We start from the raw sequence: 18,215 nt of genomic DNA, 5'->3' as shown, positions 1-18,215 counted from the left end.
TTTCCTTCCTTTTTTGAAGACTGGTAAAAGCCAATACAGAGCTATCAGAAGACTTACGCTTGCAAACAGCAATGTTTGTTGAGCCATCAACATTGCATCGTTAAAGAGAGCAAGCAATTTTTAACACTTCTGCTTGGCTAATAATTTGTTAACGTAACAATTGACCTCATATGGACACGAGATTACCATCCAACAGTGAGTGACAATATCATCCTCTTTGATTCACCATTTCATCATATAGCATTACACTTTATTTCATGCTTTCATTCACCTCCTGCTGCAATTTCCGGCCACCCGTTGGATGGCGGCCCGAGGCAAACGTCGATGCGGCTGGAGAAGGCGGAGCTGGGGCAGACGTTGACACTTCGAGGCGTCGGCGAAGACGTCGTCCAGGAAGATGGGCTCCTCACGTCGCAGCATGCACAGCGGCTGAGAGACACCGCGCCGTTTTTCACTGACCTGGACATGCACAGGTAAAGTAAATAAATATATAAATAAAAAAGAAAATATATTAAAAATAAAATACATTTATAGATTAGAAAGTAGACTTGCACACATTTATTAACGGAATGTCATAATATGTGATATGTAATCTCACTAGGTCTGCTGGGAAAAGCAGACAAAATTTCGACGAGGATGGGATTCGAACCCACGCGTGCAGAGCACAATGGATTAGCAGTCCATCGCCTTCAACCACTCGGCCACCTCGTCGCTTAGCCTCCTACATGTACTATTTTTACCCACGGGCTCAGCATGTGCACAGCCGGACATTTAAAATCAATATAATAATGACGTGAATTTGGCTCAAAGTAAGTAATGTCACTGTTTGCTCTCAAATACTTCTGAGGTCACAGAGAAGTCGTGACTCCATTTATTGAAGGAAAATAGTACTTAATATTAAAGTGTGAAATTGTTTTATTTGATGTTAAAACATGTATGCTTTTCCCCATGCCTTTGATTGAAGTCTTTCAACTTTGAAACAATTATATGACATGATGAACTAACACAGGCTGGAATCAACAGAAACACAACCAATAACGCAAAACGCCTGCAGAGGGAGACAAAGCAACACAAACAAACAAAAGGCAGCTCAAACAAGTCTTGACAAAAAGCTAGCGCTAGCCACCAAAGTTACCCATTCTAAACACTACATAAAGTTTGCTTATTAACTTCTGAATTGTGAATTTTTAATAGAGGATATACCACCGTGTGGTTGTTTAGATTATGTAAATTAAAAACACTACGTTTGTTGGGAAAAGCAAACAAATGTCCGACGAGGATGGGATTCGAACCCACGCGTGCAGAGCACAATGGATTAGCAGTCCATCGCCTTCAACCACTCGGCCACCTCGTCTGATACTTACTACTGTGTGACTAAGCAAGTGCATGCATACACGACTGTGCTCACTTGAGAGCTGGAATGACCTGGCTCCCTCTAGTGGGCACGGAGGAGAGCAACAGCTGGACGTCAGTGAACATCAGCTCATCCCGTCGACTGGAATTGGTCAGAGCGGTGGCAGCTCTGCACACGCTGAACAGGTCATAGCACAGGAGGACCGCTCCTCGCGCCGGCACGTCACTGCCTTCTGGGAAAGTCTGATCTATGCAAAGAAGCAGGAGACATCTGAGTATGGAGCAGGATGGAAAAGAAATACTAATGAGCCATTTTTAACAACATTCATCAATAACATTTTACCATTTGTAGTTGTTTCATTTTGAAATGGGTCAATTTGACCCAGGTTATGTGTTCCAAAAGTGCCCTAATAATGAATTATAGCTCATGATTTTTTTTCCCGATGCTAACATGTCAAAATAAACCATTTTAATTGTCCGTTGATACTTTTAAAATGGGTCAATTTGACCCGGGGTATGTTTAATGTTCCAAACGCCTTCGGATAAACATCTAATTGAAAATGTGTCAAAATGAACTCAACTCAACTCAAGTTTATTTATATAGCGCTTTCAAACAACCATTTTCATTGACAAGTTTCCTAGAGAAAGAAAACTAATTTGTAGATTTCCATGTTAAAATGGGTCAATTTGACCCAGGCTATGTTTAATATTCCGAAAGCATTTTGATAAACATTAAACTGAAAATGTCAAATGTCGATTCACTGTCGATGAGACATAGCAAAAACAAATTGATATTATTATCATTACGAGGGCTGAAAAACATTTAGAAAATATATCAATATCACCCAATTATATGCAATATGCATATCGGATAAACATGCAATAAGTTTGATATGGAATTTTATGCTTTTATTTGAATTTGGCCACTCATTGTTATTATTATTAATTACTATGGGTCAATTTGATCCGAAATGTTTAACTTTCCAAAACCAAACACAATAAACATTGCTAAGGCTTATTATTAACCGTTTTCATTGTACATACGGCAAAATTAACCAATTCTTGTTGTCTGGTGATGTGAATGTTGGATCAGTTTGACCTGGTATATGCTCAATGTTCCTTGCAAATATCTCACTACTTGTTGGTGCAAAGTTTGACAGCGCCAATCTAACATTTGTTCTTAAACTTGAAAGTGGCTCATTTTGACCTGCTAAATCTACAGGAGGGTTATTTATATTTTTTGCGCGCATTATACTTACGTTGTGGTTACAAATGAGCTTTTTGTGCAAAAAAAAAAAAAAGAAATCCGCTATGTCATGTCAAATTCCGTGCTCACCCGCTCCAGTGACATTCCCGACCATGTAAAAGCCGTCCTGGTCGATAGATCCGGTCAGAGGAAGCGCAACGACCCTGCCGCCGTGTTCCTGGTCAAACACGACCAGCACCAAGCCGAGCAGCTCGGTCAACGGGGGGCCGTGCAGCTCCACGAAGTACCTCTGCTGGCTGTGATTGGTCCAGTGGCCGCTCGCCACCTCGCTGATGACCACTCCCTCGGGAGCCGGAGGAGGCCGGGGACAGCTGTTCTCCCTCAGCGGAGTGGGCGGAGCTACCTGTGCGAGTTTGGAAATTGAAAAAACTGCAATTTCAACACGGAGTTTTTCCGGCGTACTTACGGAAAATGCAGACAGGTCATATGGGTAAAGGCCTCTGCAGCGGCTGAGCGCCTCGTCACCGGGGAGAACCTCCGGATCCTCCAGTAGGGGAATCTGTCCAGGTGTCAACGCTTTACTCAGCCCCTGCGCCTCCTTATCCGACCCCATCTTGCGGTACACCACGGCATCCAGGAGCCCTTTGGTGGGGATGCCCCTTTGCTGCGACGAAGGCGGTCCGAAAGGGCTGCGGTACAGCGCCACGGCGTCCGGTCCGTTCTGGATGGTGTTGGGAGGCAGGCGGAGGGAAGGCGCGGGCACCAGCCTGTCGCTGCCCAGCAGGAAGTAGCCCTTGGCGGTGGTGAAGTGCCCGCTGAGGCTGATCTCTCTGTAGGGTTTGTTGTTGTGCCCGCTAAAAAGTAGAATCCAGATGCCCTGCAGGGACACGCGGCGTCCGGACGGGTGCCACAGCTCCACGTACTCGCCGTCCTCAGCCACGCCGGGGGTGTCCGTGTTCAGCTCGTTGATCAGGAAGTCACCGCTCCCCCAAGATGGCAGGTGCGGGGACGTATCGGCACCTTCTCCGGGGACTACCTCAACAGACGAGTGCATTTATTTAGGGATGTTAGGGACAAATGGCTCATAAATACAGTACGCTCCTTTGCAGGGCTGTGCAATTAAGCAAAATTCAATTACAATTTCAATTATTACACTCTACCAGGGTTATTGTAGTTTTGGAATTTTTCATTTCAGTTAGTTTTTATTGAGTTATGGGTTGTTTTTTTTAATTTAGTTAGTTGTAATTAGTTTTCAGGGTGGTTTTGTTAGTTTTATTAGTTTTAGTTATTTAATAAATGCTTGGTTTTAGTTTTAGTGGTAGTTTTAGTTTTGTTTTTTGTTTTTTAAATGTGTATTCCTTGTGCGCAATATTTAAAAACCCATCATGCGAGTGCGTCATCATTTTCTAATTGGCTGCCGTTAGATGACGTCACTTCTATGTGACACATTTTCAATCGTCCTTATTCCGGTTAATATCAAAATAAATCTACTTAAAATCACATTTAAAATCATCCCCAAAGGCTCATGCATTAAGTGATTACAAATAACGAAAACAAAGGACATTTTTGCTATAATTATAGTTAGTTTTGTAAACATAAAATGTAGTTTCAGTTAGTTTCCGTTTTTCTAAAAAGCATTTTGGTTTGTATTTTATTTCGTTAACGAAATTGTTTTTTTGAATTTTAGTTTTAGTATTTTTGTTAGTTTTAGTTAGCTAAAATAACCTTGCACTTCATGATTAGAAAATTGCCATAGTCGTAAAAAAAAAAATTATTAATTGAAATTATTGAAATGTCACAACAGTTATATGGCAATTTATAAGTGTACAGTAATGTGACTGCAATGCACATTGTTTATACAAGAAAACCATTCTTGAATTTATACATTTGTACCTTTTTTTTTTTTTAAATTATAAAAATTACTTTAATAAATTTAGTTTGGTCCAAAAGTAACTTTAATTGGTGTTTCAAAGAATTTTATTTTAAACTAAAAAAAAAGATTAAAATAAATAAATAAATAAAAAAAATAAAACATATATATATATATATATATATATATATATATATATATATATATATATATATATATATATATATATATACACATTAATAATAATAATAATAATAATAATAATAATAATAATAATAATAAATGAATAACTAAATAAATAAATACAACTAAAAATTATTATTAACAATAATAATAATAATAACAACAACAACAACAACAACAATAATAATAATAATAATAATAATAATAATAATAATAATAATAATAATAATAATTTAATTTAGTTTTTTACATGTTTATACATTTTCTTGTTTGGTACCCAAAAATATAAGCTCATTTGATTAATCGTGATTAATATATTTTCAATAATCAAGAAGCCCTACCCCTTTGCGCCATCCATCCACTACTACAACAGGCCCTGATCTATATATCCAAAATCAGCCATTTGTGCCAATGCTTCTACCCAGTTAATTATTTACACACGCATAACAACAAGTTGACCCAACACTCACCCATCGTGTGAGGGCAGATTTTTGGCCAGGGGCACTGGTTGGGTTGCCCCGGGGTTTGCGGGGCCTCCCAGAAGATGCCGGGATCTCTGGTCCATGTGGCCATGCCACAACGGCTGAGGTAGAAGCCTCCCTCTTTTAAACTGACAAAGGAAAGGACATCCGTTTATTTCATTGTACATAATCAATAAACATACAATATCTATCTATCTATCTATCTGGATAAAAAGTCTACACACCCCTGTTCAAATGCCAATTTTTGTGATTCAATTGAAAAATACTTCAGATTAACCACAAATAAATTCCAGATGTTCTCGTAGGCTTTTCCTGACGTATTTTACTTTACAGAAGAAAAAGCCAAAGCTAAAGCAAAAAAACATTCATCCTTTACATGCTTATTTAGCTGAAATGGAAAGGAGAAGCAAAATTTTGAGCGTGCCATAAAACGATGGCAGCATAGTGATGCAGTACGAGTCAGCATGACTTAGTGCATATTTTAGATGAAAATAAAGGAAGGTGAGCTTCTGTGAAGAGGAACAGTGGTCACGAGGTAACCGTTGTGTTGTAATAGTAACAAGTACAGTTTTGAAAAGTAACTTTTTGTGCCGGTAATTTATTTTTTACACTGACCCTACATGCACTAAAACAAACTTACTGTACCTTCTCGAGGTGGGGAAAAAGAACAAAAACAACAAGAAATGTGGGCTACGTAGAGAAAAGTTCAAATGTGCATGTAAAATAGTTAAACTATTTAGGATAAATTTAATTATAATGATTCAACAAATTATTAATTAAATAAAATATGTATTTAAAATTATTTCACCAATAGCTTTTGTTTATTATTTATAATAGATCAATCAAACAAATTATTTAATGAGATGTAAATAACATAAGGAAAGTAACATTAAATTGACCTAATTAAGGAAATTGTAACATTAAGGCAACACCCGTAATTAAAACAATTAAAAGTAAAACATGGTGCTAAATTTCTTTTTCATTAATTTAATTAGAATTAAGCAACTTGTGATTTCTTCAAAATGTATGACTATATGTAAAACAGATGTTAAAATGTATTACTCACAATAAATGCATTAACTAATTATTTATTGAGAACATTGAATAGAAATAGCTGATTTTTTAATTTAAAATAATCATTTTAATTTTTTTAATGTAAGATATCATTGTTAGTTTTAATACAATAAAAAAAAAGTCAGAATTGGTTGTTTTACAAGTTGGTAAATGTTATATTTCATAATTAATCAATAAACAAAAATTACTCAAAAAAATAAATAATAATAATAATTGCATTGAAATTAACCAATTAGAGACGAAAAATAGCTAAATTAATGCACCAAATATTACTGATAATGTGAATGCAGAATGGATTTTTCATGGTGTATGTATTGTTTTGATTGCATTGTTGATCTATTCCCTTGCCTGTTGCTGAGCTGATAGGGCTGCCTGCCTGGGATGAGGGTCTCCGTAAGGTTGGCACCGGGCTTGTCTCCGGGGCCGGCGAACACAAACGAGTCCAGAGGCTCGATCTGACTTAGCGGGCTGCCCACTGGAAAATCCAAAGTTGAACCACTGTATATGGCTACCGCCCCAGACTCATCACCTGGGAAAAAAAAAAACATGACCGCCTCTTAACTTTAGATACATAACACGATATAATGACCCCATTGGGATCCACAATGTAAAATCTTTCATACACTCACCTTTCATATACTTCTTGTCTACAATCATGGAGATGAGTCCGTTCCTGGAAGCGTTGGCGTCCACGTTCAAACTGATGCTGACTTTGTCCGTTCTCCCGCTCAGGACCACCAACACGAGAGGACCGGCCTCGGACGCCGACGTTAGCTCCACGAAGCCGTCCACCTGACCTCCGCCCAGCTTCAGTTCGGTGATGACGGGCATGCTCGGCGGTGCGGCGGTCGGAGTGCAGTTGTTCCTCTGGCCCGGGGAGGGAGAGGACACCCTCAAACCCCAACGATCTTCAGACAACAAACACCTAGATAGATAGATAGATAGATAGATAGATAGATAGATAGATAGATAGATAGATAGATAGATAGATAGATAGATAGATAGATAGATAGATAGATAGATAGATAGATAGATAGATAGATAGATAGATAGATAGATAGATGCTAACTAGCGGTGGTAGGCTAACATTAGCTAACAATGTTTACTGTTGACGTATACTTGTACAAGCTAGTTTGGTTTTAGGTCCTGGAACAGATTACAAAATGAATTTTAAAAAATAAATTGAATGTCAACGGTTCTTGTGAAGAAAACAAATGTGTTGTTTATGTACTTTTTGGACACTTGAGGTACACTGCCCCAGTGACAAGCCATTGGACCCTTAAAGCTACAAATTTAGCATCATTTTTTTCTGACATAAGAGTGAATGGCGTTACAAGCTTGTTCAAGGAACAAATTACACTTGTAAGTCAAGGCAACACTGTATTCAAAATATTCAAATAGCACTGATTAGTAGGGACGTAACGATAACGATAATATTGTGATATTGCGATGTTAAAACTGCCACAATATATCGTCATCGTTAAAAGCAGCACATCTTTTCAAAAAGTCAGGTTGATTTCCATTTGTGCAGTTCTAGCACCCTCTGGTGGCTAATTTTTTTAGTGCAGTTTAATTTTCACAAGGCATGTTTTGGCCCTTCTATGTTTAAAATCCACGCTAATCGTCACATGAAGGGGCACATAATATGCTCGTGAACCGAGTCAAATATGTGGAGGATCTCAATGCGTGCTTGCATTAGCAAGTAATGCCTCAATAAATAAGATAATAAATAATAAATAAGATCACAATATTGTAAAAAAGTGAGCTCATACTAAAAAAAAAAAAAAAAAAAAGCACAATATTGTGCTTTTGTACATAACAGCAATGCATATAAACCACTTACAATCTCTAATAACAATATCGAGGCACTTATTTGCTAATGCAAGCACACTTTGATCGCTTCACAAGCAAATTAGATTCCCTTTCATCTGACAATTAGCATAGATTTTAAACATAGAAGGCCAAAACATCCCTATCGAAAATTAAATTTCATGAATAAACTAGCCACTAGAGGGTACTAGAACTACACAAATGGAAATCAACCTGACTTTTTTTTAACAGATGTGTTCCTTTTAAATATTGTGAACTTGATGACAATGATATTGTGGTAGTTTTAATTAATATCACGATATCACAGTTCAGGGTGTACCCCGCCTACTGCACGAAGCCGGCTGGGATAGGCTCCAGCACCCTGGCGACCCTTGTGAGGAATAAGCGGTTGAGAAAATGGATGGATGGATGGTACCGGCCCCGAAAAAAAGATTGGTCTATCTCTAGTACTGATCTAGTACCTCTCAATGGATTCGTCCCCCTCCAGCGCTGTTTCATCCTCGACAAAGGCCAACTCCCCCGGGGTGAGCATCTCCGCCAGGACCTCGGCACCGCCTGTCTTGCGCGTGGTATAAACAACGGCGTCCACCAAACCCATGGCGGTCACGTTCATCTTCTCCACATAACGTGCCGCCGACGTGTGGTAGAGCACGACGGCGTCGTCCGGGCCGTTCTGGACCGTGTTGGGAGGTAGTGGGATGGCGGGTTTGGGCAGCATGTCCTTGGAGCCCACCAGGAAGAAGCCCCTGTCGTCCGTGCTGTGGCCTTTCAGGTCCAACACTTTATAAGCCACGTTTCCGTTCCCGTTGTAGAAGACCAGGGTGTATCCGTCCAGCATGGACCGCTGTCCGCTGGTGTGGTACAACTCCACAAACTCGCTGGTGTCCAGTTTGGGGTTGTCGGCGTTGATCTCGCTGATGATGAGGCAGGGCTCGCCTCGAACCAACGGCGCCAGGAACAGACACAGCAACGCGAGCATCATCATCATCATCACGGAGCAGCTTCTGCAAAAAGCAAAATTGGCTTAATAGGGGGGGAAACTCAGGACAGATCTACAGAAAGAAGAACCAGAACCTAAAGTCTTCAGTCTTATCGCCCTTGAAAAGTGGAACAAGGCAATTTTCTTTTGGTTTCTAAAAAGTCACATGCATGGCAACCAGGCCATTGTTTGTCGACATGTGCATGGACAACATTGGTTGCATGTAGTGTGCATAACGAGGACAAGCACTTTAGAAAATGGATGGGCTTGTATTGACATGTGCAGATGGTACAGTAACAAAATGGCATGTCATTGTACTATATAGACCATTATGTAGCTGTTTTTTATCCAAGTTGAAATGGAAGACAACATAAAAACAACGTCAAGAAAGTAAGTTTTGACGTCAAATATCTACGAGAGACACTCATCATAACAGCATGAATGAGTCCTCTGTGTGTGTGTGCGTGGAATGGTGACACCGGGCATTGCACGTCTTTGGCGTGACTCATGTCATGTTGCCAAACGGAAAGTTTGCATGCATGAACATCATGTTGAGTAAAAATCGGTTTGACCGAGCGTGGGAGACGCGAACGCGCCTCCAGAAGAGCCACGGAGTTGCAAATCGTGCATGGGAACGACCGATCTTTTACACGACACTTATTCCGGTCACGGTTCGGCAGCCGTGCGTGCATCTTTGCATCCTAACACACTCCTTCAAATAAAATAAATAACAATAAAAGGTTTACTTAGCGTGGGTTCCCGTCGCTGCGTGTGTGCCGTTGAAGCTTCTTCACGCCGAAACGTGCAGGGAGATAACGGTGTTTTTTTTTTTTTTTCTTCTTCTTCTTCTTCTTTTGGAAAAGTTTGCTTTCTGCTCCTTCCGCCGATCCCTTTATTCACAAAGCAGCACTTTCTCCCCCTCGGAGTGGGCGGGCGCTCAGACTGGGTGGGGGTCTATTATACTGCTGCTACTGCCGCTGATGATGATGATGATGATGGTGATACTTTTGAGCCCCCCCCCCCCCCCCCCCCCCCAACCCCATTTCCCTCCTCCCCATATGCCATGTCCAGGATTTTAAATTAATTTAAATAAAAAAGAAACATGTCAAATGTTGTAGCCAATAATATTGCTTTCATACGATACTTATATTTTATTATTTATATTGAATACAAACTAACAAATAAATAGACTCATCGTAAGAAGGTGCTCATTTTATATATATATATATATATATATATATATATATATATATATATATATATATATATATATATGTATATAAAAGTTTTTTACAATTATGTTTGTTATAATTAGTGTTGTTCCGATACAGATACTGGTATCGGCAGAGGTGCCGATATTGCATTAAAACAGTGGTATCGGTATCGGTGACTACTCACAAGTAACATGTCGATACCATTAATTCCAACGCTAATATAGGATTTTGGATGCTCCATCTTGTGTCTTGCTGGTGCTCGACATTCACTGATATGTGACATGTTCACTGCATGCCGATCTAAGATATCCTATTGGCCCTTGAATGCTCTGAACCAATGGCAGGGCAGCTTTCTCATGTTGAGGAAAAAAAACCTTAAGTATCGGTATGGTATCGGTATCGGCCGATACTGCAAAGCTGGGTATCGGTATCGGTATCAGGAGACAAAAAATGGTATCGGAACAACACTAGTTATAATGAACTAAACATGATTTAATAACATAAATAAATACACAGAAGAAATGTATATATTAAAAATCTAAAAAAAAAAATAGTTTAACTAATAATTAATTTTCGTTGCAGTGTATTACGTTTCATGTATATTTTAAAATTAATTAACCAATTATTATTAACACATTGTGATAGCTACAGTTAAGAATTACACATAAAATTGTTTATACTACACAATATATTCATAATAACTAGGGATGCACAATAATATCGGTGTAATAATAAACAATGTTTCAATGTATTTGTTAGACTTATAGTAGGACTCGAAAGCATATTTGTATTCAAGTTAATTTTGCAAACAATTATCGACTTACTTATCGGTTGTCGACATCGGCACCTCTAAATAATCGGTTTATCAGTATCGGTTGGAAATAGCATTATCGTGCATCCCTAATAATAACCATTTTCTTTTTTGTTTGAGACGTTTAAAGTTCAACCCTCAGACCTGAAGGGGGCTCCCTGTACCCACTTTTAGTCTATCGACGGTAAAGTCCATCCATCCATTTTCAGTACTATAACACCTCACAAGGGTCGCGGGGGGTGCTGGAGCCTATCCCAGCTGGATTCGGGCAGTAGGCGGGGTACATAAGCCAGTATTAGTGTCATTTGTTTCAAGCTGTCAGAAATAACTGCAGTGAGAATCCACTGCAAGCGGCATTCAAGTGATTCAGGATGAAACTAGAGTACCTCAACATTCCACAGGATGTCGCTATTGGCGTGAGATAGGCTTGATCTGCTTGAGGTCGCAAAGACTCAAAAGAATCAACAAGCACAACAGCATGTTTTATTTATTTCATTAGGCAAATATTTCTTCTATCTTGGTTTATCTACTGTGGAATTAAATGTGTTTTATGTAGCACAGTATAGTGTAGAGGTCAGTGACTTTCCTACACAAAAACTAAATTGTCCAAAAGTTTAAAGGAAAAATGTTCATGTTTTTCATACATTTAGAATACAATAAATCGATACAATAAACATATTTCCAAGTGATCTATCTAGACTTACTTTCTATTTGATTGGTTGTTTGGCTAAAATTGGTATGCCCGTAACCACCTGGAATGGTCAATGGCAAGCCAATATGAGCTTAACCTACTAGATTGGTAGTTTTTTTTTTTTTTTTAACCAATCCGTTTTTAGAGTGTATTGGGATATCTTTAGGGGCAACATTTGTACTGAATTGCCTGAAACACTGTCATCAACACATCGTTGTGTCATTCAAAAGGGAACATTATTGTTATTATCATTATTATTTTTGGAATATAATTGCGTACATTTTTCATGTATCCACTGGTGGGGGGGGGGGTGGGGGGGGGGGGTATGTATTGTTGCTGCCGCACAGTGTTGGAACGTTTCCCTTAATAGCATTCAATGAATTGTTGCCTCTACAACCAAATCCGTTTGGCCTTCATTCAATCCCCCTCGCGCCATTGTGACCTGGAAAAGACATCAAGCGTCTCTCATCATCACTGGCCTTTTGAATAATCCCTTTTATGTGGAGTATAAATACACAATGCCTAATCCCCCCCCCCCCCCCAAAAAAAAACAAAAAAAAAAAACAACACATTTCATGTTGTTGCCTCTAAAAGCTTCCCTGGAGAGCCTGCAGTTAATTTTTCACCTCATTAGCCTGGACAGTCATTAACTCATTCACTGCCATTGACGGAAAAAGACGTCAAATGATGCATTTTTTTGCTGGTCTGGCAATGAATGTGTTAAAAGTGGGCCACTGCGATGACAAAGACGGAATTAAACATAGAGGGGAAGGTGTGATCAGAAACGTCAACAATCCATCACTTGAGAGTCCCGTACACACGCACAGGAAAATTATAAACCAATACTAAGTGTAACCATGAAGGCGTTTCGTGATGAGGGGGGATCTGTTTTCTCTCTCACGCCTTCCCTAGCGCTCTATCTTGCAGCTACAGAGGAGGCATTCTTTTTTTTTTTCTTTCCTCATCAGCATTCTGCATGCACCATCGGCTCACCGCGTCCACTCACGTGCGCTCACCATAGTGATGCGTGCGATGAAGGAAGACAAGCGAGGAGAGCCCCCTTTGTGTCATGCTGAAGCACCTCCCACTCACTACCCACCACCACCCACCGCCAAGGTCGTGCATGTCAATAAAAGGCTGGTACACGTTCAGATACAGATGTCGAGAGACGACGCGCAGACTTCGGAGCGTATGCACAGTGCTTCACTTTTTTCATATTTTTACTCTGTTCTTTAATTAATGTACACTTTTAATTTTAATTTACATGATCATGAATCCTGTAATATTTGCTGCATGCATTTAGCAGTTTGTATTATTATTAGCATTATTATTATTATTATTATTATTATTATGAATTAATTTTTATTTTTATTTTTATTTAATATTTTTCACATTTTATTTTCTTATTTTATATTATTATTATTGTTATTAGTATTAGTATTATGTTATTTTTTCTAAACTTTTCTTCTTCGAAAAAGATGTTATAGTTTTGAAAAAGTCAGATTTTTCAAGCGCAGAGTTACAAATTTTTAACAAGTTTTATTTTATTCAGGGAATCAATTCTTATACAAATTAAGCAATATTGCGTTAATTAAAATACTGTATCATTTATTTGGAAAAAAAGGAAAAAAAATGTATTCTTTCAAAAAAAAGTTGTTTGTAAGTCATTCATCATCATCATCATTGCTTAATTCATTTATGGCAAATAATAAAAGGGAAAAAAAGTAAATTAGTTGTAATTGCTACCAAAATCTTGAATGTGTATGCTTTTAAACCCATCTAGATTATTTGCTGAAAATCTGTTGTTTATGTAGTACCGTACATTCATGATTGTGTTCATGCTATATGATATGGATGGTATTGATGCTTTATGATCTCCGTTTTTTTGTTTGGTACGACATTTCCTGTATATAAAATTACCAACTCCGGGGTTAATAATTGACATATTTTCATTATCACTCTGAGTTGTTGTATGAAGAACTTTGAGGGACAAATTTAATCAGTTGTAATTGAAAAAAAAAATGTGGGAGAAATGATGTAAAAATCCGGATGCACTGTTTGAGGACACAGTGCGAGATTTTTTTTTTTCAGGTTAGTGGCAAATGCATGACTTGTGATGTTGCTCTGACACACCAGATGTGTGCTGGATTATTGATCATCTCCTCACTAGTCTGAACTCATTTTCCACCCCATTAATGTGATACATTTGACATAATCTGGGGAATTTATTTCAAAAGGGGTTTACGAGGGAGGGAGGATAAGAGGTCTCCGCAAGTCCGTCCCTGCGGGAGTGGCAAAGATTGCGGTCTTGTTTGAATCTCAGTTGCCATGGCAACCAGCGCCGCACCTGACCTACATATGGGCTGCATGTACACACAATAACCATCTGTTAGCATCTCTTCATCTGAGGGAATGTGAGCGAGGTGATGCTGGCCGACTCGAGTGGCCGCGGAGAGAACAAACAAGAAGCGGCAGCGGCTCGTTACGATGACTTGTGTCAACAAGTCATTACATCAAGCAAACAGTACGGGGAGGCCCAACTCATGCGGGATGATTGTTGATGGATATTTCATTCAGTACACCTGCACTATGTATCTCAGTGATTGCCAACCTATATTGAGCCAAAGAACATTTTTGCATTGCAACTCATTCGCTCCCAGCCATTTTCACAGAAGCAATCCCGTTCGCTCCCTGTTTTACTGGATTTTGACTGATTTTGCAAGGCCCACAGAATATTGTGTTCAATTGCTGTAAAAATATGGAACCTATCAAAAGATAGATTAAAGTCTCTTCTTTCATCAGGAAAACAAGTATGTTTCTATCTGTTTCCGTTTTGCAGCAATTAGCATTAGAAGAGAGCTAAGTTTCATCAGTTTTCGCAAATCTATTTAAAATTGTAAGTAATTGAGCTTTTTTTCTACATGGCCCTGGTTGATCTCCTTTGCTCTGCTGCCACCTGCTGGCCTTTTGTGTAATAACTACCATTTCTGCAACCGTTCTTTGCAGTTGAGAGGCTGCATCAAAGCCTTCTGTATGCTCTAGCATAAAAAACAAACAAAAAAAACGTATAAATACCTCTTTGGGACACTTAGAACATAAAAAAAAACGTATTTACATGTTATTGGGAGCAAATGAGTTAATGACCACCCCTTACTTGGAAAGCCTGTACTTGGGGAATACAAGTCACAACGCAGCAGACACGTCCACGTCAAAATTTAGCAGAAACACATTTAATAAATAAAGCATATATTTTAGGGATGTAACGATAAGGGCAATATTGTTATATTGTGATATTAAAACTGCCACAATATGTACATACGTCGTCATGTTCACAATATTTAAAAGGAACACATCGGTTGAAGTCAGGTTGAGTTCCAAATTTGCAGTTCTATCATCCTGAGCCTTCACGCCATCTGACATTTTCTCTGCACGCTCAACGCCACTTCTGTCATTCGTCAGCTATTGATTTGCCATCTGCACGTTCCACTTCAATCAAGTGGACTCCGTGTGACCGACGGCTGATGTCACATTTGCAATCCACAGTTAGACACGCGGTGGGAAAAACAAATGAATGCAAACAGAATGATGTTGCCGTATATGACATTTTGTCATTTGTGGTTTATGGTAAACGTGATAATCTGTACGTAAGGTAATGTGATCGTGGTTCACATTTAGTAATAACAGTATACTGTTCCTGTTTGATGGAAAATGTAGACTTTTTTTCATCAAAAGTGGGTTATAATATGGGTCCACACTCATATGGCACTTCCCCATACTGCATTCTGAGTAATATATCTCATTCCAGTCGACGCGTGGAGGCTTAGGGGAAAATTCTGGCCCACTTTTTTTTTTCACCCAGACATATTTAACTGGAAAAATGGTGGAAAGTGGGCCATAAAGTAGCACGAAGTCACAGCTAAATAAATTGCATTTGCTAAATCATAATTTGGAATGCAAACTGGAGCAGTGACATTTCACACAAAAATCCTCATGTTTTCAGTATAATTCAAGATTTCTCTATTTAGCTTTGTACAGACTAAAAACTTTCCCTTTCAATAGTTCTGGTTATGCTTTAAAATGCTATATACCTCACATTTATTTTGGATGTAATTCCACTGTTGACTACTAGATGGCGGTACACTATTTTGTTTGACAGTAAATTGGGCTAAAGAAGACGAATGAAAACGGGAAGTATTTCAGATCACTCTAATTTTTTTCACAACTACTGTATCGAAATTATTTTTTCCTGTGCACTGTATATTACAACAACAACAAAAAAAAAGTGCTACTGGAATGCGCCAACTTTACACGTGGAAATTCAAGGGAGGACAAAAGCATAGCACTTTGAGGTATTCTGGCGAAAATGGGCTTGTCACTTGCACTTATGTAGAAGCAGCAGAAGCCGCACAGAACCAGTAGCAAAAAAAACAGCCTTTTATTTCACAGCGACTTGCTCACATTTATCTCTGCCCGGGGGCAATATGCTGACTAAAAACCAAGACATGCGTGAGTATCATGTATTTTCTCCACTTCTTACCTCTCTTAGCATTTGACATTAAAAAAAAAAAAAAAAAAAAAAAAAAAAAAAAAAAAACTTGGGTCACACTGCCACAAGTGATCTTCCTCACCTTTAATGTCAGCCCTTGGAGCAAGTGTGTTCACATCATGTGTTGACCTGAGATCTTTTCTGCATGGGTACGTTACTGTAATTAGAATGGAATTAACTCATTTACTGCCATTGACGGATATACACGTCAATGGGAACGGAATTGACTTAACTCATTCACTGCCTTTGACGGATATACACGTCAATGGGAACGGAATTGACTTAACTCATTCACTGCCATTGACGGATATACACATCAATGGCAGTGAATGGGTTAATAGCAGGGTGAGGCGATTGTCCTTTAATCTGGCCTACCTAGCATTATTTTACATTATCAAGCGCCCTGAAATATTTGTTGAATTTCTAAATTTGTTGATGTTGACGCATATATGATCCTCATCTACAAATGGCCTGGCTCGTTTCAAACGAAAAACAAAAACATGATCCCTTGAGCTCAAAGATTGCCCACCCCTGCACTTGCGCAACCTTTTCCCTTAGTGTTCATTAATATTTAAAGGTATTCTCACAATGGAAATTATATAAGATAGTGAATCACACATGTTCCTGTCTGCTGTGAAAGTTGAATAAGCATCATGACAAAAGAACATTTGAAATTTTGTTGATATAAGAATAAATAAAGGACAAGTTTTCCAGTCATTTTATTTTAGAAAAGTTGTAGACAGAACGCAGAGTGTGCTTATTCACTTAGAACTTAGTTACTTTTAGTCAATGAAAGTCATCTTTTGTCCCTGTTGTCTGTTTTTTCAACTATTTTTACATTGCACAACGTACGTTAAGTGATTGCCTTGCAGTTGCAGCTCATGGAAATCCATAAAATGAACACCAAACACGTTTTGAATTACGCACACTTGATAGTGCGCAGGCCTTTGCCAAGGTCCTTCTGACATGATTGATTAAAATGATCAGGAAGGAAGGGAACAGGGAATGAATGAAGAAGGCTGCAAAGCAGGTTTTAACTGACGGAAAGAGGAATGCATGAAGAAAAAAAAGTGTTTGAGGGAAGGAAGGCATCAAGGAAAGAAAGATGGAAGGAGAAAAAGAAAGGACGAAATGTAGAAAAGGAGGTTTCAGCAAAGGAAGGATGGAAATAAGGATGCAAGAGTGAAATTCAACATGGAGGGAAGGAAGTTTGGAGGTCAGAAGGGAAATGGAACAAAGAAAATCTGAATTGGAAGGAAAGAGAAAAGCAGAAAAGTTTAGTTAATGGAAGAAGGAAGCAAGAAAGGAGAGATAAAATGCTAATTCTGAGGGGAGAAAAGGTCTGAATTTGAATTGACCAATTTTTATTTATTTCTATTTATTTAAGATTATTAATTTTTTTTTTATTTGTATTTTTTTCACACAAAATTTCATGGGATTTTTTTTTAAAGATTTTTTTTTCTTACATTTAGATTTTTTTTTAACATTGATTTGGATGTTGCTTTTTTGTAGGTGTTAAATTACTGTATTTATAATTCATTTTTGGTTGTGTGGATTTTTTTTATACTGAATTTTTTTAAAGTGTTTTTTTACACTAGATTTTCGAGATATAGATATTTTTAAATGGAATTTATTATTTTTTTTTTTTTTTTTATTTTTTTTTTTACTGTCAGATTTATTTAGATGTTTACGTTCATCGTTTTTACATTGATTTTTTTTAATAATGATTTTTTTTTTACATTTTAAATTTATTTTGAATTGAATTCTTTATGTCTTCTTTTTTAGATGTGTTTTTTTTTTTTTTTTAACACTGAATGAAGATTGGATTTTTTGAGATGTTAATTCATTTTTACATTTTTTTTTTTTTTATATGCTCATTTTCTTTACAGTGATTTTTTTTAGTATTGGACTGTGAACAATAAACATTTACCAACTAAAGTCAAACTAAGATACCACCCAAATATTTCAATAGTAT

At 38.0% G+C, this 18,215-nt stretch overlaps 1 protein-coding gene and 2 non-coding genes across 8 annotated transcripts in view; all 3 read right to left on the bottom strand.

The window, feature by feature from the left end:
* LOC144005269 (uncharacterized) overlaps positions 1-18,215 on the bottom strand; it is a 32,254-nt gene that overhangs the window by 5,787 nt on the left and 8,252 nt on the right. For 3 of the 6 annotated variants that reach the window (XM_077503333.1, XM_077503334.1, XM_077503330.1), the window contains exons 1-9: positions 9,725-9,948; positions 8,461-9,003; positions 6,799-7,094; positions 6,518-6,698; positions 5,084-5,223; positions 3,027-3,592; positions 2,690-2,963; positions 1,409-1,601; positions 272-459 (exon numbers count right to left, since the gene is read on the bottom strand). In XM_077503333.1, the coding sequence (XP_077359459.1) occupies positions 272-459; positions 1,409-1,601; positions 2,690-2,963; positions 3,027-3,592; positions 5,084-5,223; positions 6,518-6,698; positions 6,799-7,094; positions 8,461-8,990 (2,368 nt within the window). In that variant the 5' untranslated portion in view covers positions 8,991-9,003; positions 9,725-9,948. Of the gene's footprint in view, positions 1-271; positions 460-1,408; positions 1,602-2,689; positions 2,964-3,026; positions 3,593-5,083; positions 5,224-6,517; positions 6,699-6,798; positions 7,095-8,460; positions 9,004-9,724; positions 9,949-16,322; positions 16,398-18,215 lie in introns of those variants that run through there. The other 3 variants (XM_077503331.1, XM_077503335.1, XM_077503332.1) reach the window with 3 other exon arrangements.
* Positions 629-711, bottom strand: trnas-gcu (transfer RNA serine (anticodon GCU)). The gene has a single exon. It is a non-coding gene; the product is annotated as a tRNA-Ser (tRNA).
* On the bottom strand, positions 1,272-1,354 carry trnas-gcu (transfer RNA serine (anticodon GCU)). The gene has a single exon. It is a non-coding gene; the product is annotated as a tRNA-Ser (tRNA).

The sequence above is a fragment of the Festucalex cinctus genome, chromosome 17, assembly GCF_051991245.1.
Source record: "Festucalex cinctus isolate MCC-2025b chromosome 17, RoL_Fcin_1.0, whole genome shotgun sequence".
NCBI classification, from domain to species: Eukaryota; Metazoa; Chordata; class Actinopteri; order Syngnathiformes; family Syngnathidae; genus Festucalex; species Festucalex cinctus.
Note: the sequence above shows the minus strand (reverse complement) of the source record. Positions and strands in the feature narration are given on the sequence as shown.